This window comes from Lagenorhynchus albirostris, chromosome 11 (assembly GCF_949774975.1).
Source record: "Lagenorhynchus albirostris chromosome 11, mLagAlb1.1, whole genome shotgun sequence".
In the NCBI taxonomy this organism is placed as follows: Eukaryota; Metazoa; Chordata; class Mammalia; order Artiodactyla; family Delphinidae; genus Lagenorhynchus; species Lagenorhynchus albirostris.
Window position 1 is genome coordinate 20,102,744 of NC_083105.1, and position 21,915 is coordinate 20,124,658.

The 21,915-nt window shown below is 40.5% G+C and overlaps 1 protein-coding gene and 2 non-coding genes across 5 annotated transcripts in view; 1 reads left to right on the plus strand and 2 right to left on the minus strand.

Moving 5' to 3' along the window:
- Positions 1–21,915, plus strand: part of GNPTAB (N-acetylglucosamine-1-phosphate transferase subunits alpha and beta) — an 83,654-nt gene that overhangs the window by 20,983 nt on the left and 40,756 nt on the right. The window contains exons 2-5 of one of the 3 annotated variants that reach the window (XM_060164898.1): positions 2,338–2,423; positions 11,078–11,197; positions 12,259–12,300; positions 14,993–15,198. In XM_060164898.1, the coding sequence (XP_060020881.1) occupies positions 2,338–2,423; positions 11,078–11,197; positions 12,259–12,300; positions 14,993–15,198 (454 nt within the window). The other 2 variants (XM_060164899.1, XM_060164900.1) reach the window with 2 other exon arrangements.
- Positions 17,295–17,401, minus strand: LOC132530139 (U6 spliceosomal RNA). Its single transcript, XR_009543695.1, has one exon. It is a non-coding gene; the product is annotated as a U6 spliceosomal RNA (small nuclear RNA).
- LOC132530156 (U6 spliceosomal RNA) lies at positions 18,649–18,755 on the minus strand. Its single transcript, XR_009543710.1, has one exon. It is a non-coding gene; the product is annotated as a U6 spliceosomal RNA (small nuclear RNA).

The following is a 21,915-nucleotide window of genomic DNA, read 5'->3' on the forward strand; positions in this document are numbered from 1 at the left end:
GCAAATAGCACATTTTTTGAAGGTCAGCATTATATCTTGTATTTTTATCACATCAATATTCCATTTTTCTCTATAAAAAATTTGCATTACTACCAATAGAATGTTTTAAATGTCTTGCCATTATAAAAATGATGGCATTTCAGAAGTTAAGCTTGTTTACCCTCGGCTTCCAGTATGCCTGGCACACTCCCCATACCCTTTACTCGCCCACGTCATGGGAGAATCACCGTCCTACTGCAGCAGCACAGCAGACCGATGAAATAGATTTAGTACTTATTTCATAGTTGAGGAAATTGAGGCCCACACATTGTAGTTTACCCAGGGTTACACAACTACGAAGCAGGAGAGCTGGGAGGTTCTCTTAGAAGGCATCCCAAGTTCCCAAATCCAGCCTGCTCTTACGTCACTCCTACAGTAGTGAGGTAATATTTACTAAGAAGAAGAGGGTATGTAATGTGCTGGGTATGAGTTGATAATAAGCAGAATCGTAAGTCGTTCTCTACCCTTTGAGCAATTTGCTTGGTCTGTCAGGACGCTAACATGGGGTAAAAGGTAAATAACAATAAAACTAAGTGATGCAAGGCATCAAGTAAGTGATAGAGATAGAAGTTATCCAGAGTTCTGAGAAGGAAGCATTCAGACTGGGCTGAAGAATATGGAAAGGCTTTGTGCAAGAACAGAGACTCGATTTTACAGTAGTCAGTGTTTCTCTCACCTGTTCCTCTGGTCTTTTGTTTACTGCTGATAATGGCTGAAAACTATCTAATTGCAAGTTTAAGTCTTTTTTGGCTTCTTTGTTGTTTGGAAGGTGTTCATATTTTTACAGTTTACCCCAGAGTAAACAATTTTTTAATTGCACAAGTTTTTTCTACTCTTTTCCGTCCTTGATAGTATTAAGGAAATGATCTGACACTAACCCTTAGATGAATTTTATTTGATTTACAAGTTTCCTTTTTCATTCCTCATAGAGCATATTACTCATTCATCTAGAAAAGTTTAGAAAGATTTTCATAATAGGGTTTAGTTGACAGGAATAGCAGAAAAGGGAAATGTTTCTGATGGAAGAGAATCAAGTTCAAATGTTGATGGGCTTAGGAGCAGGGACAAAAGACCCAGAGGAGGTGAAGACAGGAAGAGACACGGTGTCCTTATGGAGTTGACGTGGGGGCATGGAGGATACAGGTGAGAAACACAGTGTCAGCCCTGCAGCTGGGAGCCCCTCTTAAGTCATAGACTTTTAGGACTGGCAGGGATTTCAAAGACCCCCTGCATTTTACAGATGAAGAAACAGCCTGAAGAGGCTAAGTAACTTGCTCAGTGTCACTCATAAAAGTGACAGAGCTGGGATGAAAACCCACATCCCGAGTAATAAGCCAGCATTCCTACCACTTCCCCCAAGATCTAAGAGTGCAGAACTCTGAACTAGAGGAACGTTCCTAAATGTGGTATTTAAGGACCCTTTGCTATTGCCGTTGTTTCTAATACACCGGAGCGGTTTAGAGATGCCAAGATTAATTTATCTGATGAAGGAAGGCATGTTGTATTAACATACAGCACGTCAGCATTTCTCAGCCGTTTGTGAAGCGCACTCTCTCTGATGTTTTCTCCCCACCTTCCAGGTAGCCGTACTAGCCAAGGACAGTTATATTGAGCTTTATTTTATTTATTTATTTATTTTTATAAATTTATTTATTTTTGGCTGTGTTGGGTCTTTGTTGCTGCGCAGGGACTTTCTCTAGTTGCAGCCAGCAAGGGCTACTCTTCGTTGTGGTGCACGGGCTTCTCATTGCGGTGGCTTCTCCTGTTGTGGAGCACGGGCTGTAGGTGCATGGGCTTCAGTAGTTGTGGCACGCAGGCTCAGGAGTTGTGGCTCGCGGGCTCTAGAGCGCAGGCTCAGTAGTCATGGCACACGGGCTTAGTTGCTCTGCGGCATGTGGGATCTTCCCGGACCAGGGCTCGAACCCATGTCCCCTGCACTGGCAGGCAGATTCTTAACCACTGGGCCACCAGGGAAGTCCTTGATTGGGTTTGTTGTTGTTGTTGTGAGTTGCATGAGCTGTTTATATATTTTGAAAATTAAGCCCTTGTCGGTTGCATCATTTGCAAATATTGTCTCCTAGTCCGTAGGTTGTTTTTTCATTTTGTTTTTGGTTTCCTTTGCTGTGCAAAAGCTTGTAATAAGTTTGATTAGGTGCCATTTGTTTATTTTTGCTTTTATTTCTATTGCCTTGGGAGTCCTTTAGCAATTCTTAATGAAATTAAAATGAAATGAAAGTTACATACTCTCAGTATTTGATGCAAAGAAAACATTTGTTTTTCTTTTCTTTTTTTCCCTAGGTGGTTCTGGAATGGAGCCGGGATCAATACCATGTTTTGTTTGATTCCTACAGAGACAATATTGCTGGGAAGTCCTTTCAGAATCGGTGAGAAGAGATCAGTTTTGGAGAGTAGCTTATTTGGGCTTAAATAAGCCATGAAATCACCCATGCTTTAAGTAGAATAGTTGAAGGGGTCTTTCCAAGTTGTAGGTATGGTTTAGCTTGTTCAAGACTACTCCCATGTGAAGGTACCTTGTAATCCATCCTCACGTTTTATGGATGAAAAATTTGATTGCCAAAGAGCAATCCTGCTTTGCAGTATATTGAGTACTTTAAGTTACACGATCTCGCTTTGTCCTTGCCCCAGTTCTGTGAGCTCAAGGTAATTCCATCCCCCTGTAGGATGAGGAAGCCAGGCGGCTACTCTGCAGCCAGTTCCAAGCCCCGGCCAGTGTTCTTCTGTTGACATCACTGTGTTAACCAGAGCATCTGCTGTGGTATCCACCAGGACTGGACGCCCACATGCCCCTGTGGTCACCACATCTGGCTGCCTCACTGTGGGGAGGAGCAAACAACCTCACAGGTTGGGTCTTTTTCTCCTTAAAGCCAAGCTTCTTGGTGCAGCCACTCCTGAATGCTGCCTTCACCCTTTTCCTTGGAGACTTTTTCGTCCCTCACAAGACAGACCTCAAAGTTAAAGCAATCTTTTCCAACATCCTCCTTCCCTTCTCACAGCTAAAATAAGTCACACACGGTCTTTTCATTTTTTTGTCTGTAAAACTGTTACTTGTATGGTTTTATATCATAAAAGCAATATATGTCTATGGTCAAAAACAGTTCAAACATTATAGAAAAAGAAAAACAAAAAGAAAAAGTAAAGCCTCTCTCTGTTCCATTCTGAATTTCCCCTGACCCAGAGGAACCATGGTTAATGAATTTTTGTTTTGGATTCTTCTGGTGACCGTCCTTTCAACTTAAAAAAAAAGCAAAAACAAAAAACGGAGTTCTCTCCTTTTTGGTTTACTCACTTTATGCAGTATCTATTAACTGCTTTCCATTGTAACGGCACACAGCTAATCACTATAGGGCAAGGAGCACGGGGTGACCAAAAACAAATGTGAGGTAGCTAACAAAGGTAGTTAACCTCACAGATAGACCTTGGTCTAACTGTCAGAGGCCATAATCAGAAACTTCCCTAGATCCTGACTGTCCATTTTCCCTGGAGGATAGACACCATAAGTCCTCCTCTCTACCTTCACTGAACCAGAAAACCTAGTGAAGTGTAACTAGTAATCGGTGTCAGTTGATGCACTTGGACCATTTTCTGGGAGCCTCTAGACTGCATCGGCAGTTCTGCTGGAGCTCTTGTCCCCGCTTAGAAGCACTTCGTTGCGCCTCTATCCGCTTGTTATGAGTGCCTATATGGTCCCTATCAAATAAGTAGTTTTTTAAAAAAGCTGTGCTAATTAGACATAGATGTATGCACTATTATAGTCCTGAACCTCGCAGCGAAGAAGGGCTGTAGGATTCCTTGAGTTAGCCTAAGCTTTACTTTAAGCAAGTGAAGGGCGAAGTAGGGAAACTCTAGATCTTTCTCTTAGGATCTCTTAAAACAGCAGTTTCCAAAGAACCTGGGGGATCTGCGAAATCAGAGCTATATTTATAACAGTGCTGAGGTGTTATTTGCCTTTTTTTTTACCGCGTTGACATTTGCACGAATTGTGTAAAAGCCATGGTGGGTGAAATTGCCACACCTTAGCACAAGCCACTGTAATTCACCACCGCCACATATCTGCACGGGGCAGAAAAAAGCCGGTTCGCTTAAGAATGTGCCTGAGGAAGCAGTAAAAATCGTTGATTTGATTCTACCCTGACCCCGTGAGTACACATTTTCTTAATGTTCTGTGTGATGCAACGGGAAGCACACCTCAGGCACCTGACTGTATGGCGATTGTCTTGAGGAAAAGCCCTCTCGTGGTTGTTTGAGTTGCAGCCTGAACTCACTGTTCTGTTTCATGGATCACCATTGTTATAACTTGGAAGGACAGATGACAGTGTCATTACTCAGACTTGTTATATTTGGCAGGTATTTTCCTGGCAGTAAACAAAGCGATCCTGTGTTTGAAAGGAAAGAAATGATAGTATTTGCTGCCAAAGATAAAATTTGAGCTTTGAAGTGAAAATTAGAATTTTGGAAATCTTGTTTCCACCACTGTAAGCCTAACAGCTTCACAATACTGTAAAGACTTCTCTGATTAGATTTGCAGCATTATCCAAGAAAATTGCATTTGTTGATATTATGTAAGAAAATTAAGGAAATATGTCACATTTGGCAGAGCTGCATAACTCAGTAAGCTGTTGTTTTCCAGATGACCAATGCATTGATGTTACAGAATTTCACATGGGTGAAAGCCAAAGTGCAAGCAAGACCGATGGACTTTAATGTAAAAGCACAAAAAGTTCACTAACGTAGTTTCAGATCACACATTGCAACTAATTTTTAAGAAACTGCCACTTATTTTGGTGTAGTATCAAAGAAGAATATGCACTATTATTTGAAAAGGCTATTAAAATATGCCTCCCCTTTCCAAGTACGTATCTGTGGGCCTGGGTTTTCTTCAACCAAAAGAGCATATGGGAACAGATTGAATTCAGATGATTTGAGATGCTTGCTTGCTTGCTTCTACTAAGTCATTAAAGAGATTGGGAGAAATGTAAAGCAATGCCTCTCTTCTCACTAAATTGTTTTGTTGTTTCAGAAAATACTGCTATTTTCATTTAGTTTTTATTTTATTTTATTTCTTTTAAATTTACTTATTTTTGCTGCGTTGTGTCCTTGTTGCTGCACGCGGGCTTTCTCTAGTTGCAGTGAGCAGGGGCTACTCATCATTACGGTGTGCGGGCTTCTCATTTACGGTGCCTTCTCTTGTTGTGGCACGCAGGCTCAGTAGTTGTGGCTCTTGGGCTCTAGAGCGCAGGCTCAGTAGTTGTGGCGCACGAGCTTAGTTGCTCCGTGGCATGTGGGATCTTCCCTGACCAGGGCTTTAACCGTGTCCCCTTCATTCGCAGGCAGATTCTTAACCACTGTGTCACCAGGGAAGTCCTATTTTATTTTTAAAAAATATTTATTTATTTATTTGGTTGCACTGGGTCTTAGTTGTGGCTTGCTGGCTCCTTAGTTGTGGCAGGAGGGCTCCTTAGTTGTGGCATGTGAATTCTTAGTTGTGGCATGCATGTGGGATCCTGCTTCCTGACCAGGGATCGAACCCGGGCCCCCTGCGTTGGGAGCACAGAGTCTTAACCACTGCACCACGAGGGAAGTCCCTGCTCTTTTCATTTAAAAAGTTATTTATGTTAACCCATGAAGGGGTTTATTATTGTTTTAAAATGAATTTTTGAGTGTCTGATTTATTTTTGAAAATGGCAAGTGTGAATCATTAGAGAAATGCAGATCAAAACTACAATGAGGTATCATCTCACACCAGTCAGAATGGCCATCATCAAAAGATCTACAAACAGTAAATGTTAGAGAGGGTGTGGAGAAAGGGGAACCCTCTTGCCCTGTTGGTGGGAATGTAAATTGATTCAGCCACTATGGAGAACAGTATGGAGGTTCCTTAAAAAACTAAAAATAGAACTACCATATGACCCAGCAATCCTACTACTGGGCATATACCCTGAGAAAACCATAATTCAAAAAGAGTCATGTATCACAATGTTCATTGCAGCACTATTTACGATAGCCAGGACATGGAAGCAACCTAAGCGTCCATCGACAGGTGAATGGATAAAGAAGATGTGGCACATATACACAAGGGAATATTACTCAGCCATAGAAAGAAACAACATTGAGTTATTTGTAGTGAGGTGGATGGACCTAGAGTCTGTCATACAGAGTGAAGTAAGTCAGAAAGAGAAAAACAAATACCGTATACTAACATATATATGGAATCTAAAAAAAAAAAAAAATGGCTCTGGTGAACCTAGGGGCAGGACAGGAATAAAGACACAGATGTAGAGAATGGACTTGAGGACACGGGGAGGGGGAAAGGTAAGCTGGGACGAAGTGAGAGAGTGGCATGGACCAAATGTAAAATAGATAGCTAGTGGGAAGCAGCCACATAGCACAGGGAGATCAGCTCAGTGCTTTGTGACCACCTAGAGGGGTGGGATAGGGAGGGTGGGAGGGAGACACAAAAGGGAGGGGATATGGGGATATATGTATATGTATAGCTGATTCACTTTGTTATACAGCAGCAACTAACACAACATTGTAAAGCAATTATACTCCAGTAAAGATGTTAAAAAAAAAGGAAGTAAATTATATACAACCACACACACACACAAAAAGAAAAAGGCAAGTGTAGATAGTTATAACCTAAAAACAAAAGCTTTTAGGGTTCCTTAAGAATATTTAAGAGTGTGAAGTGTCTGGACCCTAAAAAGTTTGAGAATAATTCGTTAATATAGCAGTTCTCAAGCTTCAGTGTGCAGCAGAATTCCACAGAGGGCTTGAGAAAATACAGTTTCTCCCCATCTCCAGAGTTTCTGCATCTGTAGGTCTCAGAGAGGTGCAGAGAATTTTCATCTCTAACAAGTTCACTGGTGATACTGAAACCACTGGTCTGGTGACCACACTTCGACAACTATTGTATTAACGGATTCTTAATGAAACATGATTTTCCTCCTTCTCCAACTTTTATTTTAACAATGCTGATTTTCCTAAGAAAAGCTCGAAATGGCCTTCTTTTACTCCCAACGTTTATTGAGTACTCACTCGGCCTGCTGTGTCTGATGCTGTGCTGCGTGCTGATGGTGCACAGACGCGTAAATCTCTGCCTGGACGGAGCCTCAAAACTTATAGAAGGAAAATTAGCTCAGAAAATCTAGATACTGAGGTCAACAGTTTTAATCAAACACTCTTGTTCTCTTTCTGAAGGGTGTGTGTGTGTGTTTTAAATATTTCTTCTCTTAATTTTAGATTGCATTAAAATATAGTTTGATTTTTATGTAGGGATATTTCAAGATTATCTAATTTCGATGATGACAAGAAAATGGATCATATGTAATATCTAATATGTTCTAATATATTTTAAAAAACCATAATGTTTATAGGAAGTTTTCATTGTTTTGCTAGTGTTTCTACATGTCTTTTTAATGTTGTTTGCCCTGAATGAAAAAAAAAATCCCATTCTATATGCCAGTGACCAATGAATATGTGAACTGTCTGCTGCTGCTAATTGTGAGGGCTTGAGTCAGCCTGGGCTCAGTTTTGTCATCTCTAAAATGTAGATATTAGATGAAGTGTACAATCTCTTCCAACTTTGTTTCTAAGATGCTATTCATGTTCTAAGTTTTCCTCTCTGCTTTATGTGATGTAGAACCAAGGGACTATTGAGTGCCTTCATATTCACTTAAACTAAACTAATAAAAATAAAAGGTATCACCACGGCTTTGGTTCTGAATCATAGGTAACTTTCTTAGTCTTCAGCTCTAAGTTAAAGACTTCCTTCTCATCTGGAAACTAAGCTAGTGGTCTGTGGTTAGAACAAAAGACTCACACTCACTGTGACCATGTCTAATAAGTAGAAAAACAACTGACTCACTGACCAGGGGCAGATCACACGATCTCCTCAGGGTTGTCGGTTTAACACCAGAGGATTGGATTGATCATGTAATACAGCCTTACTAGAAGCACCAGCACATAAATGCATTATTACATAGTTATGCTGTTTTCCTCAGTTGAACTTGCGTGGTTATCTCTTGACTCTATTAAAACAATCTTTAATAGCAGATAATTACTCTTACAGAAAAGCTTTGGAATGTGCAAATTTTTGCCTCCTTTTTAAAAGCCTTTTCTTTCTAAAATATGTCACTTAAGCTTTTTTTTTTTTTTTTCCAAATTAATTTTTAGTCTGAGCATAGATAGATCACCTGTGAACTTGGGAGTGAGATGACTCTGGATAATTTACTTGCGGGTAATGTGAGGCATTTTTTTTTTAATAGGAAAGACTAATGTTTATGTTGAGGGAATGAACTAATAGTTATTTGGACAGTAAATACATATTAAGCCCCACTATGTCCCAGGCACTATTCCTAGGCATGTAGTGATGAACAAGAGGAGCTCATTGACCTCATCTAGAACTGATATTTTAGTGGGGAAGGCTTTTTTTTTTAACTTAAAAACATGAACTCTAATCTACCTGTAAATCAGTAGTTCTCAGTGTGCGTTTTTGGACCAGCAGCACTGGCATTACTTGGGAACTTGTTAGAAATGCAGATTCTGGGGCCCCACTCCAGAACTAATGAATCAGAGACTCTGGGGATGGAGCCCAGCCATCTGTTTTGAAAGTCCTACAGGTGATTCTGATGTCTGCTAACATTTGGGAACCATCCACATAGACACACGCAGAAGAAAACCTAGATGAGGAAGCATTTGCGTATCGTTACAGTAAGGAGAGAGAGCCTGAGCCTGTACAGGAAAGAGAGGAAATAATTAATGAAGAGGGGCACAGAATGCGTGACACCATTTTTGCCTTAGAGATAGTTGATCTAGTGGAAGACAGACATCAAAAAAAGTAGTACAACCAGTATGCTAAGGATTCTTTAGAGTACAAAGTACAGTGGAAGTTGCTTCTTAAGCAGTATATTTTCTTTGTGGGAGGTGAGGGAGGAGGGCATTTAGGGAATGAGGAAGTGGTTAAAAAGAAGCATGAAAGAAAGGATATTCTAGGCAGAGGGAGAAGCATGTTCAATGACACAGAAGCCTGCAAGTTCTTATCCTGTTTGGGTAAGGGCATACACATGGAGCGTCTAGAGCACAGGGTATAGATTATGAAGGAGTTTAGATTTTATGCTACAGGCAGTGGTGCACCTTTACTGGAGGGTTGGTAGATGCTCAGCTGTCACTTGTGTCTGAGTATGAGCTGATAGATTCCGCATTTTCCACATGAAGCTGTGGGTCCCCTGGAACCTCTTTGACCTTCATCTCCTCTTATGCTCTTCCCTTTGCTCCTGTTGTCTCTGCCACACTGGCCTCTAGTTCCTTAACCATGCCAGATAGGCAGCTGCCTCAGGGCATTTGCACATGATGTTTCCCTTCTCTGGGCTCTTCTTCCCCAGTTGCCCACATGGCCTGCTTCCTCACTTCCTTCATCTCTTTGCTGAAATGCCACCTTCCAGTAAGGCCATCTCTCCTCTCCCTGTTTAAAACTGACCCCCCACTTAGACGTACTGTGTATCCTCATTTTCTTTATAACATGGAACATCATCTGACTTCACTTATTTGGTTTATTTCCTGTCTTCACCTTTCTAGAATGTGAGCTTCATGAAGGCGTAGATTTTGTTTTTTTTTTTGTTTACTGCTGAGTCCCCAGCACCTAGAACAGTGCCTAGCACATACTGAGTGCTCAGTAAATATTCATTCACCAAATGGTAAGCACTCCTTTCATCCAGTCATCTCACCTGCTTCTTTTAAGCTGTAAGTGCTTGTCACTCTGTTTATTTTTTTCCTTCCATAATTTGAAAGATTTATCCACCCAACTGCATTTGTTTTCCCCTGAGATAATTAACCCTGTGGCCAAAAGTCATGTTTTGCTTAGTCTTTGGAGCCCTTCGTGCTGCTGGGGGCCTGATCCTGTGCCTGGCCTGTGAGAAAGACAAAAGGAGGGTAAGCTTTAGGTCCTTGGCCTAAAGAAAAAACAGCAACCAAAAAAACAACCCCCCCCAAAAAAAAAAACCGAAAAAAGCAAAAAAACTGTACTGTTTCTTGGAAAAGATCAAACCTGAAACAGAATTACCCGAATTATGTCTATGTCACTATGAACTCCCGTGTTGTAGGTCTGGAGCAGACTCTGAAAGATGGGTAGGATTATGGTAAGTTGATGAAGGAAAGGAGAAGAAAGCTTTCAGCAGGGGTAAAACCTGAACAAAAACACTGAGATGGAGCTTAGGATACTCAAGAATTAAAAGCCTGCCTGACTCCTTAGGGGTAAGATAGTAAGGGAAAAATCAAGCAGGTTCAGGAAGGTCTTCTATGCTAGTAGTGTTCAAGTAAATCATCGAGTTCCTCACATTGCAGGCACAAATCCTAATCCGCTGGGTACTTTAGGGAACAAAACAGGTATGTTTCCTGCTGCCTTGGAGCTTACATTCTAGGGGAGGGACACATGAATTACCAGTGTATGTAACATGTTAATTATTTCATAGGTGATCATTGCTATGAAAAAAAAAAACAGAGTAGGGTGAACAGGATGGGGAGGGGCCAGGCTTGGGGGCAGCTGGGAATGGGAAGCCTGTAGCATTAAAGAGGGCCAGGTCTTCATTGGGGACTGCTGGCTAACTCTTTTTTTTTGGTAATTTTGTTTAAGCTTCTAATTTCTTTTCTATGTTTGGCTGCATTTGTATCCCAGCTTTCTCACTTGCTAAACTGAGAATGTAGCAGTTTAAAGTGAGCTTCTAAGATCTCCCCCACAGCCTTAAAACTGAAGGGACAGCAGCCTCCACCGGGTAGCTGTGATGATCAGACGATGCAAAACTGCATAAAGTGTCTAGCAGAATGCAGCTCCAGAGAAGGGGCTCAGTAAATATTAGTGCCCAAGCCCCAGTTTGAAAGCATGCAAGTCTGTGGTATACGCCATGGTTGGATCACCTTTTCGCTGATTTTTTCATAACCTCTGAGTTTAAACCCTGTTATGCTCTTATTCCCAAGTATGTTGGCAACATGCATGTGAGCTGGAGGACTTGTGTGTTTACCCTAGGCTCTGTCTGCCCATGCCGATCGACGTGGTTTACACCTGGGTGAATGGCACGGATCTTGAGCTACTGAAGGAACTGCAGCAAGTCAGAGAGCAGATGGAGGAGCAGCAGAAAGCAATGAGGTAAAACTGATCGTCAGAAAACAAGACACACAAAGCTCTACCCTTGTAACTAATGGTACATTTCAGAAGGTAAGGTGATGCTTACACTGCTGTTCAAACAAGAATCTGCATCTCAGATTCATGCCGTTACAAGATTCTGGCAGTCATGCAGCCGACCCTTGTTTCTTGGCGCCCAAGGAGGACTCGGCCACTTCGGTGAGATCTTGGCCTCACTTTGTCAGGTGGCCATCTCATGAATGTGGTGTTCTAGTGACGCCTTGGTCTCCAAAGGGCCTAAAGGTGGAGGAGCCACCTAAGGGAGCCCTGGGCTTCCTGCTTATTCAGTCTGAGTCCCAGATGTGATGATAACTTCATGAAGTAAGCTTTTATCATGCAGAATTGCTACACAGTAAGATGGATTAGTCCCTTGAAAATAAAACAGGCCTACAGACATAAGTTTTTTTCCATTTGATAAAGGCAGTAAAAAGTATATTTGTTACCCTTTTTAATATCAAATAGTATACTATGGAACTAGAAACCTTGGTAATTTTTTTAAATATGGAATTTTGATTATCTTATTTATCTGGGAAAAGTACAGTGGGCTTCTGGAGAGCCTTCTGAGCTGGAGATCTGGCTGATGTAACTTCCCTCTGATTCCTCAGGAGTATTTACTGAGAATTTCCCCGTTCATTTCTTTGTAAATGTTATGGGTGCCCCCCAGTTGCAGGTCTTTGGCCATGTTATACTGCAACACATTTGTCTCTCTCTCTGTGCTCCTCCCCAGTGCATGAAAATCACTTTGATAGCCTCGTAACTATGTTTTACTAGTAAATGTAAAAGCTTATATTTTAAGTAAACTTTTGTGGTTACTGTGGGTGGTATGTGATAATATTTGTTGATCATAGCGTATTAAAATGTATAATTTATTATGCATCTTAAATGTTATACACAGTACAGTACTTCTTAACTTACTGGTTGGTTCTCGTGGAGTAACCAGGAAAATCAATGTTAAGTTCCCTCATTCACATGTAAGTCTAGCACTAGTCCATGCATATATAATGAAATCTATTTGCTTTCACTAGAGAAATCCTTGGGAAAAACACAACGGAACCAACTAAGAAGAGGTAAGCATTTTGATACTGATTTCATCAGTAATGAAAATCAAAGGAGGGAGGTGAAACGTCTAGGTTCTTCTCCCTTGCTTTTGTTGAGTACACAACAAAACAGAGTAAGTATTTTTTACTTACTCTGTTGCTCCTGTTCAGTCCCTCTTCTTTTGGTTTTTGACCCCCAAATTAAGTGTATCCGTTAGATGAGAAAACAGAGGCACAGCTGATTGAGAACTGTGGTTATTCTGGTTGTAGCTAACCAAAACTTTATCGTTTCTAGATACGTTAGGTAAGGTTTTTCTTTTTTGTCGTTTCCATTAATCGGTCTTGATGTGCTGTTCTCTTGGTTCACTTAAGTCTAACTTACACCAGTGTTTTCATTTATAGAATCTATGTCCATTGTTTAACTATGTGTTCAGTGTATATTTCCTTATCTTTAAAAGCTGTCATAGTTGTATGTCTTATATTTAAGGACTTGGGAAGGAGATTTAACCCAATGACAAGAATCAGATGATCTCTCTTGATTTGAATCATACCTGACTTTGATAGGTCCTTAAAACAAGACTGTCTCACTAACAGGCGGAAATCTCTGTTAACTGCCACTTCCCCACTGAACCATTAGACTTAAAATAGAAGAGTTATTCATAGAAATGATCCAAAAGTGCCTTCTGAATCATCTGTTAATGTTAATTATGCATATTTATTTATAAATACCTATTGCTAATACTGTTATTTTTATTTATTTTTAATTTATTTTTGGCTGCATTGGGTCTTCGTTGCTGCACATGGGCTTTCTCTAGTTGCGTTGAGCGGGGACTATACTCGTCGTTGTGCGTGGGCTTCTCATTGCGGTGGCTTATCTTGTTGCAGAGCACAGGCTCTAGGTGCACTGGCTTCAGTAGTTGTGGCTTATGGGCTCTAGAGAGCAGGCTCAGTAGTTGTGGCGCACGGGCTTAGTTGCTCCACGGCATGTAGGACCTTCCCGGACCAGGGCCCAAACCCGTGTCCCTGCATTGGCTGGCGGATTCTTAACCACTGCACCACCAGGGAAGTCCCCAAGACTGTTATTTTTAAATGACTTTTAAATTGAAGCAATGATGCAACATTACAGAAAGGTTGAGAGGAAAGACAAGAACTCACATAATTCTTTGGCCCTCACTCAACAGTTATGATCATTTTTTTATTCTATTTTCATGTATGTTTTTATAGTAAATAATTTATAATCTTTGCAATTTTGTGTCCTACTTTTTATTTTATATAATCATACATATTTCTGTGTTGATAAATTATTGTAATACTTCTTATCAATTTTAATATATAATATTCCATAAAGTAACTGTACTATAATTTGCTAAATGTTGGGTACTGCCGTATTTTCACTTTGTAAATATTTTGTGATACTATATTTGGGCCTATGGCATTTTCTGTGTGTGGGTTTGTTGTTTTTCCTGTTTTTGTTTCTCTTCTACTTGGACTAGATTCCTGGACATAAACTAATGAGGAAGAAACGTATGTATGTTTTCATGGGTCTGAAGAAGTATATATGTATATATAATGTAATTGCTTTTCCAAAGAGGAAATGGGGAACCCATCTGGAGGGATACCTGCAGAGTTTGCTGCCCTTGCACTAACATTGCATCATCATTTTTTGAGGGGTGCTAATTTAGTTAAAAGGTCATTGTTTTCTTTTGCATTTCTTTGAATATTAGTGAGGTTGCACAATTTCATGTAGTCTGTTAACTGGTCATAGCTCCCACCTTCTGAGTTCTCTAGCTGTGTCCTTTGCCCATTTGTTTAATTTAGGTATTTCTTACGTTTAGACAGGAATATTTCATGTAACTTCATAAAACTTTGTCACATTTGCTTTTGTTTGCATCAGTGTCCTGTCATATTCAGTGTACTTAATTGTATTCTAGTTGGAATTGGTAAACTGTTTCTGGTAAGATGATACTCTGTTAACCAGAAGTTTTCTACTTCCTAATCTGTCTGATATTGGGCTTTACTGGAATTACAAATAATGTTTAAAACAATAGTAATGAAGTACTTAATTTCTTGTACACCTTTGAGTTAGTAAATTTTGTGGCAGTCCTATTTTATTTTTTAAATTTATTTAATTATTAATTAATTTTTTTTTTGGCTGCGTTGGGTCTTTGTTGCTGCACACGGTCTTTTTCTAGTTGTGGTGAGGAAGGGCTACCCTTGGTTGCAGTGCACGGGCTTCTCATTGCAGTGGCTTCTCTTGTGGAGCACGGATTCTAGGCGTGTGGGTTTTGGTAGTTGTGGCACATGGGCTCAGTAGTTGCAGCTCGTGGGCTCTAGAGAGCAGGCTCAGTAGTTGTGGTGCACGGGCTTACTTGCTCCACAGCATGTGGGATCTTCCCAGACCAGGGCTCGAACCTGTGTCCCCTGTACTAGCAGGTGGATTCTCAACCACTGCGCCACCAGGGAAGTCTGCAGTCTTATTTTATTAACAGGAGTTTGAAAGCTCTATCTTTCGAGTTGCACTTGTTTGATAGTTTTATGCCATACTTGCTAACTTACTAAATTTTTATATTCTTGAGATAAAATTCCTTGTTTATTGAAAGATCATGATTTTTAAATAAAATATAGAAGAAACACCTGTGAAATTTAGTAGTACCAACAAGCTTTTCAGTGTTGATTAAATTTTCAAGCATGTAGTTGTGAGCATGTTCATGTCTCTTTCCAGTGAGAAGCAGTTGGAGTGTTTGCTGACACACTGCATTAAGGTGCCAATGCTCGTCCTGGACCCAGCTCTGCCGACCAACATCACACTGAAGGACCTGCCATCTCTTTATCCTTCTTTTCATTCTGCCAGTGACATATTCAACGTTGCAAAACCAAAAAACCCTTCCACTAATGTCTCAGTTGTTGTTTTCGACAGTACAAAGAATGGTAAGATCTTCTTGTGGGTATTTTAAAATCATGTTATCATTGGATGTTGTAATAACAAAATTTTGAATGGAACAGAATTGGTTCACTTTTAAAGAAATGCCTGATAAACCAAAAATGTAAAAAGGGGAGCTACCATTGGATTTCAGCCCTGCTGTCAGAAAGGGATTGCATCTGTTTTACTCTTTGTAATACACATGCCTTCCTGTGCTGTGGTCGAGACCTTAAACCTGGTTCTCACTCAAATTTACCGTATTCTCTCGGCTGGGAGGTATTCAGGAGGCTTTATTTTTTTTCTTTTTTCTTTCAAAATTCCTCAGCAAGGTTGTTTTCTGCAGCTTGGACTGACCATACTTGGAGCATTCATACTTTAAGTTCTGAATCATGTGGTTATGCAGTTGATTTGGCCCGATAATAGAATTAAATTTGTAGTTCTTGACATAGAACTGCACCCACATCCTTAGAGATCCCGTCCTCTCCTCGGCCACTGAGCTGCTGAGCCCCACGCCTGCGTCTCCTTCAATCATCCTTCCTTTTGTCTCATCCTTCCTCTGTGCTGAGTGACTCTCCCAGGAAGCTCTGTTTTCACTTGTGTAAAATGAAAACTGTCGCATTCTCTTTACAGCCCTGTTCTCAAGTTCCCATTCTTTCAATGCCGTACCTCCCAACCTAAATCTTTGGAACCATCTTTGACCCGTTCATACTCTAACCAGTAATCCGCCTCATCCTATGACTTGCTTTTTTGCAAAAATCTTAGATTCTTACCTTTCATACTCATCAGATTTCTTCTACACCAGACTGAGTTTCTTCACCCAGGCCCCAGTGATAGATGCCTGTCTGCTCTGCCGGCCTCTGAAGTTCTTCTCTGATCTGTCTAGCATGAAACTGATAAAATCAGTTTTCCAATTTGTTTACAGTTGCTATCCCTTTGGAGAGAATAATAGTAGTATATATTTGTTTTTCACATGGACACAAATTCCTCTTGCTGGTGTTCCAGATGGAGTTTTAATTGCCTTGGTCCTGCCCATCGGCCCTCGCATCCCTGCCCTCCTCGCATCTCCTCACAGCCGCCGGCGTCCTCTCACAGATGTGGGGCTGCCTGTCCTGAGCCTCTTCCTCTCCCAGCCCATCTCCTATTCTTTCCAGCCCCCTCTCCAGTTCTGTCTCCATGGAGATCCTGGACTAGTACATTCACAATGATTTTATTTTTCTGTATCCCTGTAGTACTTGTAACCTAACTCACAACTTAGTTTTTGAGTGCACAGGAGTTTACGGTGTTCTCATCTCATTTCTTTTTTTTTTTTTTTTTTTTGTACGTGGGGCTCTCACTGTTGTGGCCCCTCCCGTTGTGGAGCACAGGCTCCAGGCGCGCAGGCTCAGCGGCCATGGCTCACGGGCCCAGCCGCTCCGCGGCATGTGGGATCTTCCCGGACCGGGGCACGAACCCGGGTCCCCTGCATCGGCAGGCGGACTCTCAACCACTGCGCCACCAGGGAAGCCCTAATTTCTTTTTTTAATTCACCATTTATTTTCAGCATTTTATTTTATTTATTTATTATGTATTTATTTATTTTGGCTGCACTGGGTCTTTGTTGCGGCACGTTGGATCTTTGTTGCGGCACGTGCGGTCTTTAGTTGTGGCGTGCGGACTTCTTAGTTGCAGCACGCGAGCTCTTAGTTGCAGCATGCATGTGGAATCTAGTTCCCCAACCAGGGATTGAACCCGGGCCCCCTGCATTGGGAACGCTGAGTCTTACACACTGGACCACCAGGGAAGTCCCTCATCTAATTTCTTTAGGGCAGAAACCTTATCCTCACCATTTGGTGTCCTGAACAGTGTCTAACACAGTGCTCATTTCCTGGTACTTATTATTTGTGATTTGAAAGGAAACTATGACTTTTCTAAGCAAAGGTATCTGCCCTTCACACCATAGACCTCTTTCTGAACTATTTTGTATAACTAACTTTTTTTTTTACTTATAATTACTATTTATTTTTATTATCATTATTATTTACAGTGAGTAATTTTTTTTTAAACATCTAAATTGGAGTATAATTGCTTTACAGTGGTGTGTTAGTTTCTGCTTTATAACAAAGTGAAAAATATGGAACGCTTCACGAATTTGCATGTCATCCTTGTGCAGGGGCCATGGTAATCTTCTCTGTATCATTCCAATTTTAGTATATGTGCTGCTGAAGCAAGCACTAACTAACCTATTTTTAAAATTTAGGTTATATTTTAAAATATATAGGGAAAGTACAGGGGTAATTTTTGACAAATTTAACAAGTTATATGATTTATTGTTTTGCTAAATATAGCTTTGTTTTTATTTTCTTTCTCTTTATTTTAACATCTTTATTGGAGTATAATTGCTTTACAATGGTGTGTTAGTTTCTGCTTTATAACAAAGTGAATCAGCTTTACATATATCCCCATATCTCCTCCCTGTTGCATCTCCCTCCCACCCTCCCTATTCCACCCCTGTAGGTAGTCACAAAGCACAGAGCTGATCTCCCTGTGCTATGCGGCTGCTTCCCACTAGCTATCTATTTTACATTTGGTAGTGTATATATGTCCATGCCACTCTCTCACTTCGTCCCAGCTTACCCTTCCCACCTCCCTGTGTCCTCAAGTCCATTCTCTACGTCTGCGTCTTTATTCCTGTCCTGCCCCTGGGTTCTTCAGAACCTTTTTTTTTTTTTTTTTTAGATTCCATATATATGTGTTAGCATACGGTATTTGTTTTTCTGATTTAACTTCACTCTGTCTTTCAGTCTCTGGGTCCATCTACCTCACTACAAATAACTCAATTTCGTTTCTTTTTATGGCTGAGTAATATTCCATTGTATATATGTGCCACATCTTCTTTATCTTTTCATCTGTCAGTGGAAACTTAGGTTGCTTCCATGTGCTGGCTGCTGTAAATAGAGCTGCAATGAACATTGTGGTACATGACTCTTTTTGAATTATGGTTTTCTCAGGGTATATTCCCAGTAGTGGAATTGCTGGGTCGTATGGAAGTTCTATTTGTAGTTTTTTAAGGAACCTCCATACTGTTCTACACAGTGGTTGTATCAATTTACATTCCCACCAACAGTGTGAGAGGGTTCCCTTTTCAACACAGCCTCTCCAGCATTTACTGTTTGTAGATTTTTTGATGATGGCCATTCTGACCAGTGTGAGGTGATACCTCATTGCAGTTTTGATGTGCATTTCTCTAATGATTGGTGATGTTGAGCATCCTTTCATGTGTTTGTTGGCAATCTGTGTATCTTCTTTGGAGAAATGTCTCTTTAGGTCTTCTAACCATTTTGGGATGGGGTTGTTTGTTTTTATGATATTGAGCTGCATGAGCTGCTTACAAATTTTGGAGATTAATCCTTTTTCAGTTGTTACATTTACAAATATTTTCTCCCATTCTGAGGGTTGTCTTTTCGTCTTCTTTATGTTTAAAAAATATGGAACACTTCCCGAATTTGCATGTCATACTTGAACAGGGGCCATGCTAATCTTCTCTGTATTGTTCCAATTTTACTATATGTGCTTACGAAGCGAGAGCTAGCTTTGTTTTGTTTTTTCTTTTTTTTTTAAGTTTTGAATTTTATTTATTTTTTTATACAGCAGGTTCTTATTAGTTATCCATTTTATACACATCAGTGTATACATGTCAGTCCCAATCGCCCAATTCATCACACCACCATCCCCACCCTGCCGCGGCTTCCCCACTCGGTGTCCACATTTGTTCTATACATCTGTGTCTCAACTTCTGCCCTGCAAACTGGTTCATCTGTACCATTTTTCTAGGTTCCACATACATGAGTTAATATACGATATTTGTTTTTCTCTTTCTGATTTATTTCACTCTGTGTGACAGTCTCTAGATCCATCCACGTCTCAACAAATGACTCAATTTTGTTCTTTTTTATGGCTGAGTAATATTCCATTCTATATATGCACCCCAACTTCTTTTTCCATTCATCTGTCGATGGGCATCTAGGTTGCTTCCATGACCTGGCTATTGTAAATAGTGCTGCAATGAACATTGGGGTGCATGTGTGTTTTTGAATTATGGTTTTCTCTGGGTATATGCCCAGTAGAGGGATTGTTGGATCATATGGTAATTCTTTTTTCATTTTTTTAAGGAACCTCCATACTGTTCTCCATAGTGGCTGTATCAGTTTACATTCCCACCAACAGTGTAAGAAGGCTCCCTTTTCTCCACACCCTCTCCAGCATTTGTCGTTTGTAGATTTTCTGATGATGCCCATTCTAACTGGTGTGAGGTGATACCTCATTGTAGTTTTGATTTGCATTTCTCTAATACTTAGTGATGTTGAGCAGCTTTTCATGTGCTTCTTGGCCATCTGTATGTCTTCTTTGGAGAAATGTCTATTTAGGTCTTTTGCCCATTTTTGCATTGGGTTGTTAGTTTCTTTAATATTGAGCTGCATGAGCTGTTTATATATTTTGGAGATTAATCCTTTGTCCGTTGATTCGTTTGCAAATATTTTCTCCCATTCTGAGGATTGTGTTTTGGTCTTGTTTATGGTTTCCTTTGCTGTGCAAAAGCTTTGAAGTTTCATTAGGTCCCATTTGTTTATTTTTGGTTTTATTTCCATTACTCTAAGAGGTGGATCAAAAAAGATCTTGCTGTGATTTATGTCAAAGAGTGTTCTTCCTATGTTTTCCTCTAAGAGTTTTATAGTATCCAGTCTTACATTTTAGGTCATGAATCCATTTCGAATTTATTTTTGTGTATGGTGTTAGGGAGTGTTCTAATTTCGTTCTTTTACATGTAGCTGTCCAGTTTTCCCAGCACCACTTACTGAAGAGACTGTCTTTTCTCCATTGCATATCCTAGCCTCCTTTGTCATAGACTAGTTGACCATAGGTGTGTGGGTTTATCTCTAGGCTTTCTATCTTGTTCCATTGATCTATGTTTCTGTTTTTCTGTCAGTACCATATTGTCTTGATTACTGTAGCTTTGTAGTATAGTCTGAAGTCAGGGAGTCTGATTCCTCCAGGTTCGGTTATTTCCCTCAAGACTGCTTGGGCTACTCGGGGTCTTTTGTGTCTCCATACAAATTTTAAGATATTTTGTTCTAGTTCCGTAAAAAATGCCATTGGCAATTTGATAGGGATTGCATTGAATCTGTAGATTGCTTTGGGTAGTATAGTCCTTTTCACAATATTGATTCCTCCAATCCAAGAACATGGTATATCTCTCCATCTGTTGGTATCATCTTTAATTTCTCTCATCAGTGTCTTATAGTTTTCTGCATACAGGTCTTTTGTTTCCCTAGGTAGGTTTATTCTTTTTGTTGCAATGGTAAATGGGAGTGTTTCCATAATTTCTCTTTCAAATTTTTCGTCATTACTGTATAGGAATGCAAGAGATTTCTGTGCATTAATTTTGTATCCTGCAACTTTACCAAATTCGTTGATTAGCTCTAGTAGTTTTCTGGTGGCATCTTTAGGATTCTCTATGTATAGTATCATGTCATCTGCGAACAGTGACAGTTTTACTTCTTCTTTTCGATTTGTATTCCTTTTATTTCTTTTTCTTCTCTGATTGCCTTGGCTAGGACTTCCAAAGCTGTGTTTCTCTGCTCAATGCCTCCCATTAACATTAACAAATACTCTCTCAGCTTAATTCCTGAGCCTTATTTCCAAACAAACTGCTACTGTCCTATTTCTTCCTCTTAGCAGCCAAAGTTCTAGAAAGAATTATCTAAGTTTGTTGCCTCAATTTCTTCTCCTCCCATGTGTGCTTTAAGCCACTTTAAAACAACTTTGGCCCCTCCCACTAATTCAAAATGGTGATTGCTCTGAAGTGACCAGTTATCTCCGTGTTGCTGAATTGAATGGACGTCCTCTGGTCCTCACCTCACTTGACTCTCAGCAACAGTCAAAACTATCGCCCACTCTTTCTTCCCTCATTCTGTCTTCCTTGGGCTTCTTCCACAGCTACACATTCTCTTGTTCCTCTTATTGTGGCAGCTTCTCAGTGCTTTGCCAGCTCTTCCTCCTCTAATGGACCTTTAGATGCTGGAGTTCCCCAGGAATTGGTTTTACTCTTTTTTTTTTTTCCCTCAGTTTGCACTCTTTCTCTAAATGTTTTCATATGTACATATGGCTTCAAATATCAGTTTTGCAAAGTGTGGTTCATGGGCCAGCCTGTACCAGGATCACTTGCAGAGGGTGAAGTGGGGCATGTGGCAGAGTGGGAGAAAGGGGTGTTAAAATTCAGATTCCCTGGCCCAATCCAGGGTCTACCAAATTAACTGTGGGTGGAGACTGGGAATCTGCATTTTAAATTCATTCTCCAGGTTATTCCCATACCAACTAAAGTATGGAACCACTAATTTGATTTGTCACATTAACAAGGACAGCTCAACATCTCCATCTGCTGACTTATTAAAATCATTGTCTTGGGCTTCCCTGGTGGCGCAGTGGTGAGTGTCCGCCTGCCGATGCAGGGGACACGGGTTCGTGCCCTGAACGGGGAAGATCCCACATGCCGCGGAGCGGCTGGGCCCGTGAGCCATGGCCGCTGAGCCTGCGCGTCCGGAGCCTGTGCTCCACAACGGGAGAGGCCACAACAGTGAGATGCCCGCGTATCGCAAAAAAAAAAAAACAAAAAAAAAAACATTGTCTTATTTTCTCAAATGTTAGGAAACAAAAATCAGAAAAACAGGAACAAAGTAAGGAACAAAAGA